Source organism: Ammodytes marinus (genome assembly GCF_949987685.1).
Source record: "Ammodytes marinus genome assembly, chromosome: 7".
Classification (NCBI taxonomy): Eukaryota; Metazoa; Chordata; class Actinopteri; order Uranoscopiformes; family Ammodytidae; genus Ammodytes; species Ammodytes marinus.
This window is the reverse complement of record NC_137211.1, coordinates 7,449,565-7,469,338: the sequence shown is the minus strand read 5'-3', so window position 1 is coordinate 7,469,338 and position 19,774 is coordinate 7,449,565. Positions and strand designations below refer to the sequence as shown.

At 41.1% G+C, this 19,774-nt stretch overlaps 2 protein-coding genes across 2 annotated transcripts; both read right to left on the bottom strand.

Annotated features, from left to right (window-relative positions):
* Positions 1-2,388: 2,388 nt before the first annotated feature.
* xkr7a (XK related 7a) lies at positions 2,389-6,964 on the bottom strand (the record flags this gene model as incomplete). Its single annotated transcript, XM_080030963.1, has 3 exons — positions 6,377-6,964; positions 3,850-4,049; positions 2,389-3,341 (listed from the first exon to the last, which is right to left on the bottom strand). Exons 1-3 carry the CDS (start codon positions 6,910-6,912, stop codon positions 2,389-2,391), a joined length of 1,689 nt encoding a protein of 562 aa, XP_079887089.1. The 5' UTR covers positions 6,913-6,964.
* Positions 6,965-8,577: 1,613 nt separating this feature from the next.
* rap1aa (RAP1A, member of RAS oncogene family a) lies at positions 8,578-18,176 on the bottom strand. The gene is made up of 9 exons (XM_080030521.1): positions 18,150-18,176; positions 16,415-16,562; positions 13,924-14,011; positions 13,336-13,404; positions 13,172-13,228; positions 12,941-13,081; positions 12,005-12,148; positions 11,204-11,323; positions 8,578-9,309 (listed from the first exon to the last, which is right to left on the bottom strand). The coding sequence occupies exons 3-8, from the start codon at positions 13,978-13,980 to the stop codon at positions 11,234-11,236; spliced, it is 558 nt and encodes a 185-aa protein (XP_079886647.1). The 5' UTR covers positions 13,981-14,011; positions 16,415-16,562; positions 18,150-18,176; the 3' UTR covers positions 8,578-9,309; positions 11,204-11,233.
* Positions 18,177-19,774: the final 1,598 nt, after the last annotated feature.

Below are 19,774 nucleotides of genomic sequence, written 5' to 3'. Positions count from 1 at the left end.
ACCTTGGATATACTGTATACACATCTATCTATCTATCTATCTATCTATCTATCTATCTATCTATCTATCTATCTATCTATCTATCTATCTATCTATCTATCTATCTATCTATCTATCTATCTATCTATCTATCTATCTATCTATCTATCTATCTATCTATCTATCTATCTATCTATCTATCTATCTGTCTTGTTTCTGCGTAAAAAGGCTCATACAGCAGACGTCAGGTAAACACATTGCTCTTTATTTTAGCAACAACAACATAATGAAATTGTCTTCACCTCTTGTTAATCTTTTTTTTCTTTCTTTGCTATGAACAGCAATAGTCTGGCACGACCAGGTTAAGGCTTTTTGATTCTAGCTTTGTGTTTGAGGTACAGCCCCATTCCGACTCCTGCCACAACAAGCCCATTTCTTGGTACACCGTGTGGTTGTTACGTGATGGATTTTGAACAGTTAGCACCATTTATTAAAAGCCTCTCTGGCTTTGTTACTCCAACAGCGGTGGTAAAGGTGCTCTGCGGGCTATTCATTTATTTCAGTGTCATCTTGGGGACAAAAAACGAGCTGACTGGACAGTGTTTACAACAAAACTGTCATATCTCAGGGACACAATATCAAATTAACTGAAATGCACATGGCAGGACTCCGCCCTTTCCTTTCCTCCCCCACATACACCCGTCGACATGGTGGTATCTGAGCTGACACACACATACACGCAAAACACACACATCTCTCTTGTGACTATTTCTATAGAAAAACAACCCTGATAAAAGAAACTATGATAACGCTTTTATTTACAGGCCCATACTTTCTTAATAATTTCCTTTGAACTTTGCAATTTCACACTAATTATAGTTCAAACACAGAGAATTGGTGAACTACCAAATAACCAAATCCAATTAGATGCTAAGCTAGCGTGACCTTGCATCTTTCAGCCAGTGGGAGGTCATCTGTGCACTGTAGAAATATGTAATTTGTCCATAGGCAAGAATGCAATTCAACATAGGCCTATGTGAAAAATAAAGAGTGGTGAATATTTATTTTAAAGGATTTTTTTCTGGAAATCCACAAGCTTGAATCAAATAAAGATCAAAGGAAAATAATAGGAACAATGGGACCTGTAAAATAAAGATTTACCAAAAGTACCACATGCCTGCACCACCAATAATATCAAAGCTATTCTCTTAAGAGTCCGCGGTTTACTTTTTTTAAATCTTTTTTCCCTTACTTTTTGTTTTTTCTTATTTTTTTAAACATTTTTCAGACAAATTATGGATACAGCACAATTACAGACAGTGCTGCTGTCCCTCCATGGCTTCCTCTTCAATGTACGGCTTAATTTACATAGAAATAATGTCTGTCCTGTTCCCTGTTGCGTTGTAGGATGGATGCTGTATGAAAATACAGCAGTTGAGAGTAGAATACACCCTGAAAATGGAAATCAGTATGAAGTTATTGTTCAGTACATACACTTTCTGAAAGAAGGTGCATCGCATTAGAATAATAGTGATGGCCCAAAAACAACAAATTGCTTGCAAACACACACAAATTGCTTTTTTTCTTCTTCTAATTTACCTCAGATAAACAAACATAGTACCACAGGAATGTTGTAAATCCCACTAACGGAATTAAAATTCTCAAAGCCTTTTCACAAATAATCACATTTTCAACAGTTTTTACATTCAACTCAAATGTTGCTTTTGAACCGTCCTTCAGATTTGCAGCAGCATTATCAGAGACACCTTCAACATGAGTGAATAGCTATGGAAAGTGATGGTTATGAATATCAATGCCTGTGCCGTATTTATTGTAGATTGTGTTGAACAATGACAGTGGGAGATCGCCATCTTTAAATGCCTTCTTGCGCTCTTCAACGTCTTTTTTGGGGATGTGTGTATGAATTCTAGCTGCCATAAATAATCATGCATGTTGAAGGCTTGTCTCTCCGACTCGACCGTCTTGAGAGGTTGTGCTGAAGCGCCTTCACTTCACTGTCTGCCTCTGATTGATAATCGCGCAGATCCACTCCTCCCTCGGCTCACATGTGCTTCTCTTTAAATTCCCTGGAAGGCGAGGTTTGCTGCTATACGTCGTCCCTCTTGCTGTACCAAACCCTAACCTGAGAAATGATACAGAAACTGAAATATGCACCATCGTCATTGAACAACACAACAGCACTTTGCCTTTGTAAAAAGTAAAGACACCCCATTCCATCCCATTTCTTTGCCCCTGTTTGTCTCCACTGCCTGAACGCACAGAAGGCAATCAAGAAGTCGTGGAGCGTAATCAGACCCCTCGTTTAGAGTTGTCTACCTGCCCGTTTTAGTTTAAGGCAGGGCGTCCATCACACAGCCGCGAGCTGACAGTCACAGCACCTTCATCACATCACACGGTGGTCTCATACTCCATCACTTCTTTGGGGGTTCCCAGGCAGCGGTACTGAATCCTTGGCGTGACTGGTGCGGTGCATTCGAGCACCAGGATGGTCTTACGTAGCCGGCGGTCGATAAAGTGAGCATCCCAGGCAGGGTACTTCTTCCTGGGCAGGTCTATTCGGATGACAGGCCCCTCTGTTCTGGGTGTGAGGTTGGGCACCACGGCCTGAGCTCTCCGCAGCGTACGTACCTGAAACACGTCAGCGTCTACCCCAAGCCCCTGCTCTCTATCTAAGCCTTTAGTTCTCTGGAGGGTCCTGGGGGGGCTGCTCACCACGTCAGGAGGGAGGCTGCAAGCCGGTGAGGCCAGCGACTCAACAGGCACCTCCTTCTCCACAATATAACCCCACCCCGAGACCGGGCCATCCGGGTGCAGCAGACAATAATACACAACCATGAAGAAGGTGCCCAGAGCGTAGCTGCTGGCCACGATGCACACCATGACGACGGCGTAGAAGTCTGCGGTGCGAGTGCCGTATAGGTACCAGGCAGTGGTGAGCGCCACGTTCTCCACCAACACAGTCACGCTGTAGATGAGCATCCGGCAGCGAGTGCGCCCCTCTCTCACGCTGAACCAGCAGAACACATACACAATGCCCACCATCATGTTGTAGATGATCTCCTCCCATTTGGACATGCAGAAGTCTGTCTCGCCTTGGATGATCCAGAAGGTCATGATGCACCAGTGGGCCACGATGAAGATACCAAAATAAAGCTGGAACACGGAGGCGAACAGCGCGAAGGCCAGAGTGCGGGCCCCGATGGTGAACAGGTGCCAAAGGATCTGGACTATGACGGCCTTGTAGGACATAGGGAGCTTATCGTCACGGGAATCCCTCAGGACCTTCTGATAGGAGGCAACCATCCAGGCCAGGGAGATCAGAGAGGCAGAAGCTGAGAGGCCTGAGAGGGGACGGAGGGAAAGACAGGGGTGTTCTGTGATCAATAAATAATAGATAACAAAACCAAACAAAGAAATGTTGTTGGAAGTGAAATGATGCATTTGTTTTCTTTCTGTCTGGGGTCTATGTTGGCAGTGAACTCAATAAAGAAAGAAAACTGTATTATGTTAATTGTGCCGCAGAATGGTCCCCTTTACAGACTCATACAGTTGAAAAATGCTTCCTTATCAATTATATTATATTACTGTTTTCTATTTTGTTACATGCTTGAAAATACTTTGAATAAAAGGAGAAAATTGTTAAATATGAGTAATCACTTTTTATTTGTCGAGTATATCATTCAAAATGTAGAACATGTGCAATATTGTGATGTGTATCGTTGTATCACAATATGAAATGAACTATATTGGGATATGAGATTTTGTGACTCATGAAACACACAGTGTGGGCTGCAAGACACTTGATTGGTTTGGATTGATATTGTGATTGGTCATTTGGTGTCCACTCACCCTGTAGGGGCAGCACCTGCCGGGTCTGGATCATGATGCTGAGCTGCAGCACCAGCTGAGGGGCGCTCTTCAGGAAGGACTCCAGCAGACGCAGCATGCTGATATCGGCGCTCTCGAACATCATGCGCCAGTAGTAGTGGCGGCGCTTGGGGTCTACATGCCAGCGGCTCTGCACGCCCAAATACAGGGCATGGACATACCTGTGTATCAGAGGCAGACACGTTCTTCAGCACGTTTTTTATACATTTTGTTGAAAAAATAATTTTAGGTCGGAATATTTTGCTTCAAAAACACTTGAACATCAAACAGACTCCCAGAAGTCACAGCTCATTATTCCAAACTTTGAGAGCCGTCAGTAGTTCTTGCCAAAAAGCTGGTTTCTTGCTCCTTTAGGATTCCACTGAAACTGAACTAAGGAGCTCTGTAGTTTTAATTTTAGCACTAAATGTGGAGCCTGTCTTCACATAGAACCAGTCAGAAAAAAATGCAGAAAGGGCTGAATATGAATGTCTGCGTAGAGAAAAGAGGAGAGGGGGTTGTTCTGTAGTCCCACTCCGTCTCAGCTTCTTATTATATTATGACCTTGTAATAATGACTAACTCACATCATTTTTGTAGACACACAAGCTCACTGTGCAAACACATTTCTGCACAAATGTGTTGACACGCTTTTATCTATTTGTGCTATGCAAATACACAACGTGCAAAGCATTACCTTTATCATCACAGAGCACCTGGCTGTTTGAAAAAGGGGGACTAGTGGTTGCCACAGAGGGCTGGAGCTATAAATGTCTCGGTAATTGCCTCGGGGAGACGGGTCAGAGGAGATCCTATGTCAACAAGCCCACTGAACCAAGAGGGAGTTAGTGTTACCCTCTTTTTGTTCTGTTTCCTGCTGCACAAAGCGTGTGCCTTGGGATGTAACACACTGAACAAATAGAGCATACGTGCAGTAATGAGGGTCAAAGTCACACACACACACACACACACACACACACACACATACAGTTACAGCTCCATGCCGTACACTATTTCAGTAACACAACCCCACATCCAATCTCTTGCACGCTGCCATTTCATTCTGGTAAAGCCAGCCAAGGCACAAATTGATCCCCGGTTCACCTGAGTACTAGCTGTGTGTGTATCAGTGACGGATCATTCCTGAGTTAACAGCTGAGGGTAAAACACACAGCGGTAATCCTCTTAATGTGCAAACAGGATGGACTGAGAACAGAGGCGATGAATGGAGCGCATACAGACGCCTTTAATGGCATTACCGGTAATTCTGAGCCGCCCGCCACAATGTTTTAATGTGCTCTCCTCTCCTGGACACGCTCACACACACACACACACACACACACACACACACACACACACACACACACACACACACACACACACACACACACACACACACACACACACACACACACACACACACACACACACACACACACACAAGTCTCCAGGAGGAAATAAGGAATCAATACGTATTACCCATAGGGCTGTCTAAAGAGGCAGGAAGTAAGGGAGAGAGAGAGACCACAAAGATAGACACAGATGGAGTCCTACGGATGAATCAAACAATTGATTTGCATTTGATTTCATCATTCATTACACCTCATTTGTCTTTCTGTGTGTCTATAAAATGTCTTTGAACATTATCATCATCATTCACTTCTTTTAGTCTAACCTTTCCTCCCACCCACCCACCACCATTCAGCTTAAGGCCTGGCACCAGTTCAAGGACTGTCAAAACCCATCAGAGCAGCAGAGGCTTGAGCAGCGCCTTACCGCCACTGACTGACCCACAGACCTACAAGGCCTACTGCCATCCAAGTGAGAGTAATGTCAAAGTGGACACTGGTTTGTTTTTGGTCTCAGGTCGCGCCTGATATAATTAAACATGTTTGTGCTCTCAGCTCAGAGGAGCAGACAGAGAGCTGCTGTGAGATTTGAGACTATGGATTTTACAAACATAAGAGAGACAGCCTCGAGCTAAGAAACTGAAAATACACAGTGATGTGGAGGCGGGGGTGCACACTGTAAATATAGGAAGCAACTCTCATGACATTTATGACTATTCATTTTCTGTCTCGCCCAAACCACCAAAAAGACAAAGGGATTTTTTTTTCTATATAAGGCGATTGGTGTGGATGAGTTGATGATTTTTCCCGGGAGATGATTGACCTAAAAGCGCGTCAAGGGGTGGGGGCAGAGAGGGGGGAGACGGAGAAGTGGGTGGAGTCTAACTCTCCCTTTTCAAAGCTGGGGGAGAACGTTAAACAATACAAAAATACATTCTGGCATTTATTAGGGGAACAGACAGTCTTCCCTGAATGATAACGCTCTTCATACACGTTCAGCTCCAGTGAGGGATGGTGGGCTTTGGAGACTGCATGTGCACACAGATGCCCTACACACACACACACACACACACACACACACACACACACACACACACACACACACACACAAAGGCAGCGGCAGAATGTGTAGTAGTATCACGTTATGATACTCAGACTTACCTCCAGACCTGAGCCAGCTGAAAGATGTGAATGATGGCCTGTAAGACCCAGATGAAGGCTCTGCAGCAGCCCCGGGCTCCTCCCCCGGTCCCCGGCCCAGGCAGCGCCCCAGTGCGGCCAGCGCCCCGCTCGCCGCCGCCGCTGTCCTTGGTGCTGAAGTCGCTCTCCTCCACTCCCGACGCTGCCACCACCGCAGCCGCTGCCGTGTCGCTCTCGACGGTCTCCGAGAAATCGTAAGCGAACCATCGGAAGCTCAACACCTGCACGACCACGGACGGGACTATGACAAAGACCAGCGTGAGCGCAAAGAACCAGTACTCCCTCCGTAGGTAGTAGTCCGCCGTCAGCCACAGGTCTGAGGCCCCGTCCGAGAAGAAGACCAAGAGGGCGCACAGCGTCCAGCAGCAGTCCGGCAGCGAGTAGCGGTGCTCGGCGGGCCGCTGCTGGACGGGCCGGGGGTCCGACCTGGAGGGACACTCGGGTGGATGGATTTCGTTTCGTAGAGAGACGGCCGCACCGTCAGATTTCGCGGCCATGTTTGTTGTAGGGGAGAGAGTGAGTAAGAGATGGTAAAATGATGGAAGGGGGGAGGGGGGTCGCGTGTAGGAGAGAGGGAGGGGAAAGGAGGAGGGCCAGATGGGGAGGAACCGCCGCTGCTCATCAATCAGCGCTGATTATATAGAGAAATAAGATTTTAATAGCGGCGACATAAAGGCTGCAGCAGGTCTATTATAAATGATTTCACGAAGAGGATTTATTTGCATCAAAGTGTTTGATTACAGCTGCCAGCTGGTGATCATCGATCATACTCATACACAACACAGGTAAAGGGACGAGTCCAACAGGGGTCCTGAAGCACTCAGATCCTTTAGGATCAACAATCCAAGAAATACAGTTAAAAAGTAATGCATTCCAAGTAATTGAAGTGTAAAACGTAAAAGAAATTAGACTAGACATTTGGCATAGATGGCCTCCGCCACTGATGAAGCCTATTATTATAAATTAGATGAATATGTGAAAGATGTAAGGATAATTTTGCTGTTGCAGAAGGTGGGGGTTGAGACAGTTTTAATACTTCATAAAATAAATTATATCTATTCCTATTAAATTAACTTGTTTCAATGCTAGTACCTCACTATTAAGTACAACACTAACTTTCCATCAATTCATTTAATACTGCCAGATATTTTATCGTGTTATATCTGCATTCAGATGTTGTAACAGCCAAAAGAATGTTTGTGACAGTCACACTGAGGTGGAGCAGATGAATCTCTGCTGCCTTCAGGTGCTGAAGTCGACCACGTAATAACATATCATTATTATTTTATCTTTTGCCCGTAGGAAAGTGTTCTCCTCTCTCCCTGCTCCATCTCTCACACTGCAGGTCAGCTGCAGAGTCAACGCCTCTGATAAAGCTCTCAGGCTGCCAAAAGGAGACACTGTAGTTACACTTTTAGCTTGTCAAAGCTGTCTCCGAAGTATTGATCCTCCCACTACTGTGTGTCCTGACTCCTGACTGAGCAATATATTAGATCAACTTCAGCTCCTGTCTCTTGTGGGGGGAAACACATCGAAATGAGGTTTGTTCACACCCTGTAGCTCACACAGCTATCGCATATTGGAACGGACTTCCGTACTGCCTCATTCTTAAGAGTAAAAAAATAGGATTTAGAAGGGAATTGAAAAAAGCTGTTTTGAGCAAAGAAATCAGGTTAAATTCAGTCAACCAGTGTTTGTAAAGCTGCAGAGTGCCTTATTTTGAATTCTTAGTTTAAACTTATATATAGGGACAGCTCTTAATGAAATGATCTCTGAATGTATACTTGTAGTGTGTATGTATGGTGCATGCAAATGTATTCTGTATGCTTACAATATGAACCTTTAGGCATCTAATGTGGGTAAGCGGGTGTGTGTATGCACACGGTATGATGTAGGCTATGATTTGAGTTTCTTCTTTTTTATGAGAAAAATGTAATTGCTTGTTTCAGATTTTTTTTGTGTATGTGATTCCTATTTTGGGAAAACTGTATAGGAATTGTTTTGCTTTTTAGGGACCCCAGGAAGAATAGTTGTCACAATGGTGACAACTAATGGGGATCCAACAAACAATAAACAAACACAAAATAAAATATCTAGAATTACATTTCATAATGCATTTCAAAACACTTTCAATTAGGAACAAAAAGAAACAAGACCCAAAGTAATGAAAATTTACTAAAATTTAATCATTCATAAAAGCTGGAAAATCATCTGAGACAGCAATATTAGAGTTGGTTTAGTACAATATATTTTCAGCCTCAAGACGCGAAATCAGAACCATTCCCCCCGTCAGTCTATAAAATACTAATTTCCTTAGCTTTATTATGCAAAAATGGAAGTAGAATATATTATGGGAAATATGGAAGGCTTGCAGCTTTCAATATAAAACAAAGTCACTTAGGAAAGATGTTATATCATCAACACACATCCTTGTTAAGTAGGAGAGAGTAACTTATGGACAATGATGCATCTTGGTTGGCAATGTTAGTGCAGAAATGTATGAGAAGGCAAACATTTCACATGTTTTCTTTTGCAAACTTATTGTCACAATATGCCAAAAAAACGATGTTACTTATAATAAAACATTTTAGTTCCCATATATGGATTAAAACTCACGGTCTCTTCCTTTACACAGATAAGTTTCCATAAGAAAGACACCTTGAAGAAGAAAAATAAAAACTTTAAAAATAAAATAAAATCAGACATCAGGCTGACAATACAAAAAGAGGTGGATTTTCTTTGCCATTAAAAAGAAGAGAAGAGTATCTTGAAAGTATGTGCCGTCTCCTGCCATTTTGCGAGTGGTGAAGTTCTCTGTGGCCTTTTAAAATGCTCTGGAGAGGACTAGGAATGCTGGCACCATCCACTGGGAAACAGTTATTCATTACAAGTTTCTGCAAGCAAGAAAAACAACAACAACGTCATTACATGTTAAATATTGTGTTTGCAGAGCAGAGAGAGCAGAGGCCTCAAGCTCAAATGACCTCGGAGCCAGTGGCTGGGTCGGTCTCTCCCACGGGTGCCATTGGAACAAATCCATATAAAAATCTAAATCCAATTCCATCAATATACATTGACTATGAACACATGGAAACTAGGGCTGGGTGATTAATTGAATTTCGATTTCGGTTACAATTTTGGCTTCCATTGATCATGAAAACAAGATAATCGTAATAAAACGGTTATTGTGCGGCACGCAGGGTCATGTGTAGTAAATGCAGCGCACCCTTCTGTCTCCACCTGCGCTCCGCCCCGCCCGAACACTGTCGCTTTCAGCGATTCCAGTGCAATTGTTTATTCAGCATAAAGTTAAAACGCTCGTCCAGGATGTTACACCGAAAACACAAAAGCCTTGCGCGATTGAAGCAGCGTTTCACTGGGTGAAACATGGTGCGAGTGAGACACTGTGATGGCGGTGGGTAACAGTGTCATTCACTGTGAGAACTTGCCGGTGTGAGCCGCCGCGCAGAAAAGCTCTGTGGCTTTACGGGTAAAATGATAGTCGGGGATTCCTGCACGTTAACGTTGTTGAGGGGAAAGGCTTCCGATTGCATTTCTCGAGCCTGAATATATTGTGCCATGTCGGCAAACTATACTATATTACTATACTATACTAAAGAGCAAATATACAGTGAGACGCACCCCCTCCGTTAGTTTCAGTCTACAGACGAAAAGTTACAACCAGCACCTAAGCATGGACTTCGTTTAAATAAAGCGTCTAATTCTTATGATCAGCGCTCTGATGCAAATTCTGAAGTCTGAACATTACGGTGTCAGCTGTGGTGTAGTTTTTTTTACAGCAACTCAACGTGCACTGCAAAAAAAAAAGAAGGCAATAAGTCGATCTGTTTGTAGATTCATAGCCTACCTCCTCTTATAAGTCGAAGTACAAATCAATGAATGGTTCACAATCACATCCCTAGTAAAATATTAATTTTACTCTTAGATTCGAAGGTTTTACTGATTATTTATTTTGTGTGGCTTTTTAGTTGTAGGCTATGTTTGAGGAGCACAATTGGGAGTTTTGTTTATGTAATGTTGAAATAATTGTCTGAATTTTCATTTTGGTGCATCCCTACAATGAATAATCGTCTTTAATAACCGTGATTACAATATCAATCAAAATAATCGTGATTATCATTTTTGCCATAATCGAGCAGCCCTAATGGAAACTGAGCAACAGTCCCTTCCTCCCTCTCTTGTACCGGTCCCACTGCTCTTCAGTTTATAAAGTGATTATTATAAAGCTACCTTAGAAAGCTACTATTTACTTTTTGCAGAGGAGACGGGAAGTCGTAAAACTAAATCTCTCCACCTGTGTTGAAACTTTCTGAGCTGTATGTGAGCGATTTTTACAGGTTTCTAAAGAGACCTTTGGTGCCAGGTCAATCAATCAGAGTGCTAGACCAAATTTCAACTACAGTTACAATGCTCCAACAGCAGGTGGCGCCACAACATTCATGCCAGGATAACAACGTGACAAATGAAAATATAAAAATAGATCAAATTTATATAAATGTCCTTCCCAAAAGGTGAAAACTAGAAAAGGTACATCCTGAGTTCGTGGTTGTTTGAAGGACATGAGTGATGATTCATCAGGCAGTGAGTGTATACTGTTACTGCAACACAATATGTGCTCACCTGCCATCAAACATTAATGAACTTATTACTTTACAACAATAAGCCTCTAAATGTTAAGTGACAATTCAGAGCTGTGGAGAGCAGTGGGAGCCTGGAACATGGATATGTCTGGAATATATTTCAGCTTCAGCTTCAGCTCCCACTCACCTGGCCCGGAGCTTCTGTGGGAGGCCGTTTTTAGAGCAGCGTGCAACTCGACTTCTTTTTTGTCTTCTTCTTTTCCATCGGCGTTTTTCTGTTGATCTGTCGCACCAGATCATAGAAAATCTACAGCGGGGGAAAAAAGAAAAGAAAAAAGAAAGAGGCTCAGCATTTTGCCTCGGTAGAGAACACAGAAATAACATCTTGGGGTGAAAAGTGAAGTCCCTGATGCCATTTCAGCTATTTCCACATAAATAGGAAGTATCTTATGGGAAATACTGAGGTTATGTTATGTAATTATGCTTTTTTCTTGTCACTGCCAAAGCAGAAATGTATGAGAAAGACATAGAGCTGCACAAATGGTTGAAAATATGTTGCTTGCTTCACGCATGTGATTATTTTAAGAGTTCCTGGTTTTCTATGGCAAAGAACTGAATATATTTGGAGTTTGGACTGTTAGTTGAAAAAAAAGACAACATTTGGGAAATGATGATGAGCAATTTCACTATTTTTATTTCAGCTATTTCCACATAAATAGGAAGTAGGGTATATAAGGGAAATATTGAGGTTATGTTATGTAATTATGCTTTGTTTATTGTCACTATTAAAGCAGGAATGTATGAGAGCCAGAGCTGCACAAATGGTTGAATAATCAATCAATTGATCAAAAGATCATATGGCAAATTATTTGGGATTTTTTTTTAAATGTGTTACTTAGAGCCAACATGGTTTTTCTTCTTTAAATTATCTTAATAGCCCATATTTTCAGTCTGTACATGCCGTTTGTATTGTAGTCGTTGTACTTACCTCATTTACGTTGATCTTTGATTTAGCTGACGTCTCTAAAAAGGCACAGTTGCTCCACTGACGAGCCAGGTTTTGACCCTGCTCCTTTCCAACCACACGCTCGTCCTCCAGGTCACATTTGTTCCCCACCAGAATCATTGGAACCTGACGGATTAACAGAAATGTACCACATGAACTACATTTTAATTTTCACAAAGCCGGATATCAATGATTCTCTTGTGTTTACATCGCCCCGAACACAACATGTGTTTTCATCATGATCTGACCAGCAGATGCACACACACTCAACAGCTAAATGTTTCAGCGAAGTGAGACCTTAACCAAGAAACCCAGACCGACCTGCTATGAATAAATAAAGGGTGCTCTCAGCATGCTGTACATCCTCTCTCTAAATTAAGACATGAAGAGGCCAGGACCGAACGTGGCAGATAGCTTCTAACACAGCTCTGACATTTGCACCGTGTCACAAAGTTCCTGCCCCCCCCCCTCCGCTGTGGTCCCCCCCCACAGAGACCAATCTAATGAGGGAGGGATGAGACCAGGAGGCGACACACACAGATTATACACAGACACACCAAAGGTTACCGCTGCAGAAAGACTCCACACACACTGAGGTGGCGTCTAATACAAGTACAAGAGGGTGTGATACAATAAGCAATGAAACATTGTAATATTCATACATGCAGTACGAGCTGTCTGATGACAACCATGAAGTCCGTATTGGATTACATCAAGTCAATGATAAACTGTTCTTTATTTTTTCTTCTAAATAATCTCGTTTACATTCCATGTCGATTATCAATAATTAAAACTTGCATCATATTTTTTTGATGAAATTGTGTTGGCGGTTATACATCTTTAATTGATGTATGTGCATGTTTGTGTCCTAGACAATCAACATATACATATAAAATGTGGAAGGAGTACAGCACTTACATCCTCTGTGTCCTTTACTCGCAGGATCTGTTCCCGGAGGTCCTGCAAGTCGTTAAACGTCGACTGTGCGGTAATGGAGTAAACCAAAGCAAAGCCTTGGCCGTTCTTCATGTACAGGTCCCTCATAGCCGTGAACTGTTCCTATAGAACCATTACACAGAGGAGAGCAGCCATCAGTAGACCGTTTCATCCACATTATAAGATCTGATAACAGTGTTTGAATCTACTTACTGTTCCGGCCGTGTCGAGGATTTCAAGCATACATTGCTGCCCATCCACCTCGACTTGCTGTAAGAGACAAAAAAAAAATGAGGACAAAGTGGAGAACTTTAAACAGCCCGTCATTAAGCTGCTCTGGCAAAGTTCAGGATGTCAAAAGGTGTTTCTGGTCTGACCTTTCTGTAGGAGTCTTCTATTGTGGGGTCATACTTCTCCACAAAAATGCCTTGCACAAATTGGACTGTCTGAAATGGAAAATGAAGCATATGGAAAACATTACACATATATAAAAAAAAAACATGATCACAAAACTGGCAAAGTTGCCAGTTATGAAGTAGTTTGAACTTTATCTTAAATCTATGTCCCAAAATAAATGCACTTAAATAGATTCAAAAACTATGATTCAACATCAACATTCATCTGACTAGATGCCAGTTTAATTGCCTAAAAAGGATCATTTATATTCCCGAGGCTGCCCAGCTCATGACTCAGATTTATTTTTGCCTCCTACTCGCTTTTATTTATTGTGGCCTCTTGAAAGATTACATCCCTAAATATTTCATCGGTAGAACAAAGCACTGTCGCAATGAAGTTTTTGCAACACAATTTTACAGAATCCATATAAAGTTTTTTTTAATAATTTGCTAATATGAATCTCTCCCAATTTATTTTAATTGTAGTGTAATCCTACACTCTATATGACTACAAAACGGTAATTAAGATTGACTCAGTTGTCGGTGCTGCAGAGTGCCACCCTCACTCACCAGTGCAGATTTTCCCACGCCTCCTGATCCCAGCACCACTAGCTTGTACTCACGCATGGTGGGCAACTTCACTGGACAGCGCAAGGGTCTGTGAAAGGACAGAGGAGGAATGAGACAGAGGATCTTTGTGTGTGTGTTTCAGCTGTGGAAAAAGGCACTAGATACATTTAAGCAAGCTTGGACTTTATCTAAATGACCCTACTGAGTTACCGTACTGAGTAAAATATCAAAGGATAATTTCAATAACTTGGCTGGAATCAATTTAACACCACACCTTTAGTCAAACTATTTCAATGATCACTTGTTTAAAAGTGGAGTAAGCGATCTGGAGAACGTTTGTTGTCAAAATCACTTTGTTAAAATCAGTACCTCCTCAAAATCCACTACCTTTACGCAATGTATGTGAGCTGGAAAAAAAATGTGTTAATGCACAGCCTAGGCTCCGTGAACCGCTATGATTACAAAGGGTATGTCAACAAAGAGACCCAGCGTCGCTAGCAACTCGCCTGACAACAAGCCTTCTCCAGACTCCACCTTTAAATTAAAATGTTATGCAAAACTCTTACTGTAAAATCCCCCTTACAGTGCTTCTAGACGTATCGACACAAATAGCCGCTTACTGGAAGCGTGGTCTATTTACAACAGCAGACTTTGTCACTCACAAAGCACAGAAACTAAAGCAGTAAAGCTATCGACTAAGCTGATGTCAGTGTGAACACCCAGTCAGTACAGTATCTACAACAATGAAAATTCACTGCCGACATCAGCAGATTGAAACGCCGTTCCTCTGCCAAAAAAATGAGCTCTCGTTCCCACCCACTACCATGGGACTTCAGCTGTCATGACAATAGGGGCGTCGCCTTAAAAAAAAAGAATACAACAAAAACTAATTTAAGTAGAACTGAAGGAAACCATAGATGTCCTAACTACAGAAAATCAGCGTTTAGCCTAGATGGAGATTATTGAAGTTCCTTTATAGTAAAAACTAGCTAAATCAGACCCATACGATGCCGCGCTGAGCTGAGGAAAAAGTGCAATAGATCCTAAAAATGACAGTTCCCGTGCCACGAATAACTTTATCTCATTATGATATGGAGGAGAAAGGCCACGGAGAATGACCTATCATCAACTCCATCAGCCTGACACAGTTTAGACAGCGTATATGGCCTAGAAACTACTGGCAGTCAAGAGGAGTCTTCTCGGGTAAGAAAAATGTTTAGGGTGAAGACATTTCCTCTTAAAAACTGGGAAAATCACTTCCTCAAATAGATTATCAAAAATGGTCATTTGTTGGACGTTTCGTAAGCAAAATCTCAGAGAATTTTAATAGGTGTGCATTTTTTTTGCAGTGTCCTTAAATCTTGATAAGCACTTAGCAAATGAATTCTGATGTTAAAAAGGTTGGAATTCAAAAACAATTAGTGGAGGAACAAAAATACATATCCGAGGGCTGTCAATGATATTACAAACCTCAAACAACCATGTTCAGAGGCACACATGTTGAAAAGTGTGTTCGCTCGATGTTTTAAATGCTATTATAAAATGCAAATGTCATCTTCATTTGTTGTATAAATGTCAAAGAGGGAGTGATGCACAGGAAAATCTAATTTAAAAAGCTCTTTGATTCTACTGAGCTACTAATCAGGTCTGTGGGACATTTGTCAAATGCTGCGACGGACAATACAAAAAACACTCTGTCACACTCGAGCCGCATTTGCAATTCTAAATACAACGTATGAAGCAGCACCAGAAACCCACAGTGAGAGACAGGCACACGAGGCCGTCTACAAAGAGCCATTGTAATGACCCTCCTCTACTCAAGTACGCCATACAAACAGAAATGGAGTTCAGAGGGTGCATGCATGACCACTGCTGCTCTGAAATCATTGCCAGGGCGAGGGGGTGAAACTAAGGCCAACGCCAACATGGGCCTGATGCATTTGTTAGCCTAAAAATGTACATCAAGGCAAACCACTCCGTTTTAAATGTATGTGGATCTAACAGAACCTGTTCCGTATTTTTTACATCAGATTTTAAAAAACTAAGCCGTTCCGTGATTAGATAAGAACCAAAACATACACAAGTATCAAACACTTGAGCCAACAACCTTCACCAATCCTACTCATGAATTTCCACTGGCTTTACTGACGACGAGGGCCTCCTTGTTGGGACTAGGGCGGCACAACAATATATCGAAAATGTATCGTTTTCACGAATGTTGATAGAGACATATGTATTGCAAAGACTGCTTGAACTGCAATACACGATAGCCTATTCCATGTTTATCTACCGCAAGTAACATTGTCTTCACAATATTGAACAATGTTACTGTATATGGCAAGTTTTCCTGATGTCGTGCAGCCCTAGTTGATATAGGCCGCAATGTTAACAGCTGACGAACACTTAATCCCCACATTGATGATCAAAAGGAGAAAGTAAACATCCAGCCTCACTAACAAACACACAAGTGTATCTGGCACTTTTAACCTACTGTGTAAACGGCAGCTACAGATGACAACTCCCTCTACATCTGGGGAGGAGGGTGGGGCGGCGGATCCTCAGGTGCACTGATGTCAGCGGGCAGGTGATGGGAGCCGGAGAGCAAGGCTACACCACACTGTTCAGGCAGGAGGATGGTCCTGAATTAAACAAGATATTGAGGTGTTTACAGGAGGTTGATAAAACTGCATTAACTCTCTACAAAACTCAATGTTTTGAATCCGTTTAGAACAGGGTTCCAACATCATATTGCAGGATAGAGTTAAGACTTTTTTTTAAATGCCAATCAGAATGAAATTTAAACCCCATTTTACAATAACAAATACTATAATGAAAAAAAACATCAATAACTTTGACATATCTAGACATCTCTGCATAAAACATTGTTTCTTTGGTCCAGTGAAAAAGTAAGAAGATCCACTTCAAAACTTTAAAAGCAAAACTAAAACTGAAACTAGAAAGCAAAATTAACACGACCATATGTAACATGCTGACGACCTGTGTAATAATTAAGCAAGTGGCAATGGTAAATATAAAAAGATAGATGCTACACATTTTGCAACGTTAGAATACAAAATAATTTTAATTCAATGCCCTTTAACCCTGTACTTTATGGAGGCAAGAGGTTTAAAGTTATACAACAAAACTAACTTACACCTTGAACACCTGTTGCACACGAAAAGTAAAGAAAGACATGCATCATAAAGCTATTTTATTGTCAAGCTTCTCTTCAGTTAAAGTCAACATATAGAAAGTAATGTCTGCCAAAGCCAAAAGGGTAAAAGCACTTTAACTTAGCAGAAAAGCAGAAACAAACATCTGGTTGACGTCCTTTAATACAACTTCTAAAGGGTCTATTTTTGTCTGTCAGTTTAGGAGTTAAACAAGTAGAAAATGAACACGAAGTTAAGCTAAAATAAACTTATTAACACGACAACTTGTAGCGTAGCTGGTTTCGAGAGGAAGGGTGTGGCTATGAGTTTCCCAATGCAGCAGACTGTGAATGGTAGAACGTTTAAAAATGGCTAATACAAAGTCGGCGGTATTTACAGGTAAACATCACTTGAAGATGGAATAAACATTTAGTGTGAATGGACGTAGCGGATAGCATAAAAAGTAGCTCAATTACGAGTTAGTGTTAGCATTTAGCTAAACGCCAGCTAACGTTATTGGGTGTTAGCCTGTAGAAGATACGGCGAGCTTTGCGGGACAAACACTATAGTAACTAACTAAAAACAAAAGCCGAGCTCACAGTCTAACGTAACTTATTGTCTGACAAACATTAAACTCCATTTTAAGTAAAACTGTTTTAGCTAGACGGGCTAATAAGTTAGTTAGCCACTTAGCTTCAGGCTGAACTATCAAATATCTTAAAAGTTTCATTTTACGTTATAGCTCCAAGACGCTAAGTTAGGTTTCCATTAATGTGTTGACAAAACAATTGTATATTCCAACACGAATGGGAAAGAGTTTGACCTTAAATTACTTGATAATAATCGACAACTTGTTATTTTGTCATTAGCTGAAGTTAGCTCATCAATAGCTCGCGAGCTACGCTATTTTTGCCCACAAGAAGAGAACCAGAAGTAATTTTAGTTTCCTAACGAAGTCAACTAACTATTAAATGACTAATAATTCAAACAACGAAGCCCACCGCTGGATAAACATGCCTTAAATTGTTTTTGTTTTTTTGTTTTTTTTACCCAGATGTTAAGCTTCAGACTCACCGTGTGTCCGCGGTGCGTGCACTAAATCACTGAGCAGTGAGCGAACGTGCGGAAGCGTTGGGAGGGACAGAGACTGCTGATTGGAGGAGGGTCAGCCAATCACAGCCTTCCAGGCCGAGGCACAATTTAAACCTCTTTACTTCAGAAACACTTTGTATTTTCATTTCATTCTGACCACTCTTGCATAATTATACAACGCCAATACAAAGAATAGTTACTTCCACATTTCCATATACCATTGTATAATACCTATTTTATTTATTTGTATATATGAGGAAGGCCAAGAAGGAAGTATTTTCACAAGCTATTCTTATGGACTTGGCAGCACTGCACTTTAAATAAATGACATTTGAAGGTGGCTTTAAGAAAGTGCTCTAATTGTTTTTTCATATTTCAGCAGCCATGTGTTATGTACTTATGTGCTGCTGCATGGTGGATGCCAGTAGGGCTGCAACTAAAGATTATTTTGATAATTGATTAATCTGTCGATTATTTTCTCGGTTAACCGATTATTAATCGATTAGTGTTTTGGGCCGTAAAATGTCAGAAAATGGTGAAAAATGTTGATCAATTTTCCAAAGCCCATGTTGACATCCTAAAATGTATTGTTATGTCCAAAACACACAGATATTTCAGTTTATTGTCATAATAGGATTAAAGAAACCAGAAAATATGCACATTTGAGAAGCTGAAATCAGAGAATTTAATAAAAAATTACTCGAAACGATTATCAAAATATTTGGCGATTATTTTAATAATCGATTAATAATCGATTCGTCGATTAATCGTTGCAACTCTAGATGCCAGTTTGGAATTGATGGTGGTATTTTAACATAAATGGCAAATTTACGAAGCCATATTTCTCAGTAAATTGGGATATAAAGACAAAACTGGGTGTTCTCCAAGACATTGATTTTAATATTAACTGGTTTAGGTTCTTTTACATTCATTCTGTCATTGTTAGTGCAGCCAAGTGTTATTTTTGGATGTAAGAGTGAATTTGCTTGTTAAGCCCTGAAACAGGAAGCTGTTGTAATTTGACTGTAATCTCCGATCTGCTCCAAGCTTAATTTGCTTGATAAGGTTCCAGTTCTGAAGACATACACAAACCAACATCGAGTCAAAGTCATAGCACCACGAAGAAGAAATATGAAAATCGTAATCCTACTGAGTGATACATTATTTCATCTTTTCCTATAAAATATTATCCTTTCAAAGATCTAAAGATTGTACATTTTTAGGAATATTTAGGATTCACACACTATTTGAATTCCCTGTTTGTCTCTCAAAACTTCTCAAGATTTACATTTTGTGCAAGAAGCAGTAGAATACACTGCAGGGAGGAGGTGCATGGATTATGAAAAGTAACACAGCTGCCCTGAGAGCTGCTGTTTGGCAGGTGAGTTTTCGAGCTGAAGTTTGAAGTTGATTCCAAAAAAATTGCTTTGATGCATCCCGTGTGACTTCACGTTTGGCATTTTTTGTTCTGTCTATACTACAACACACAAACTGCAAGGATGTTTTCTGGCATCCATACACTCGTTTTAGCTTGTTCTGTTCCCTTTTCATTGTATTTTTAACTTGTAAACTGTGGCTTAGAAGCTTTAAAATTAAAGAAATTTAAT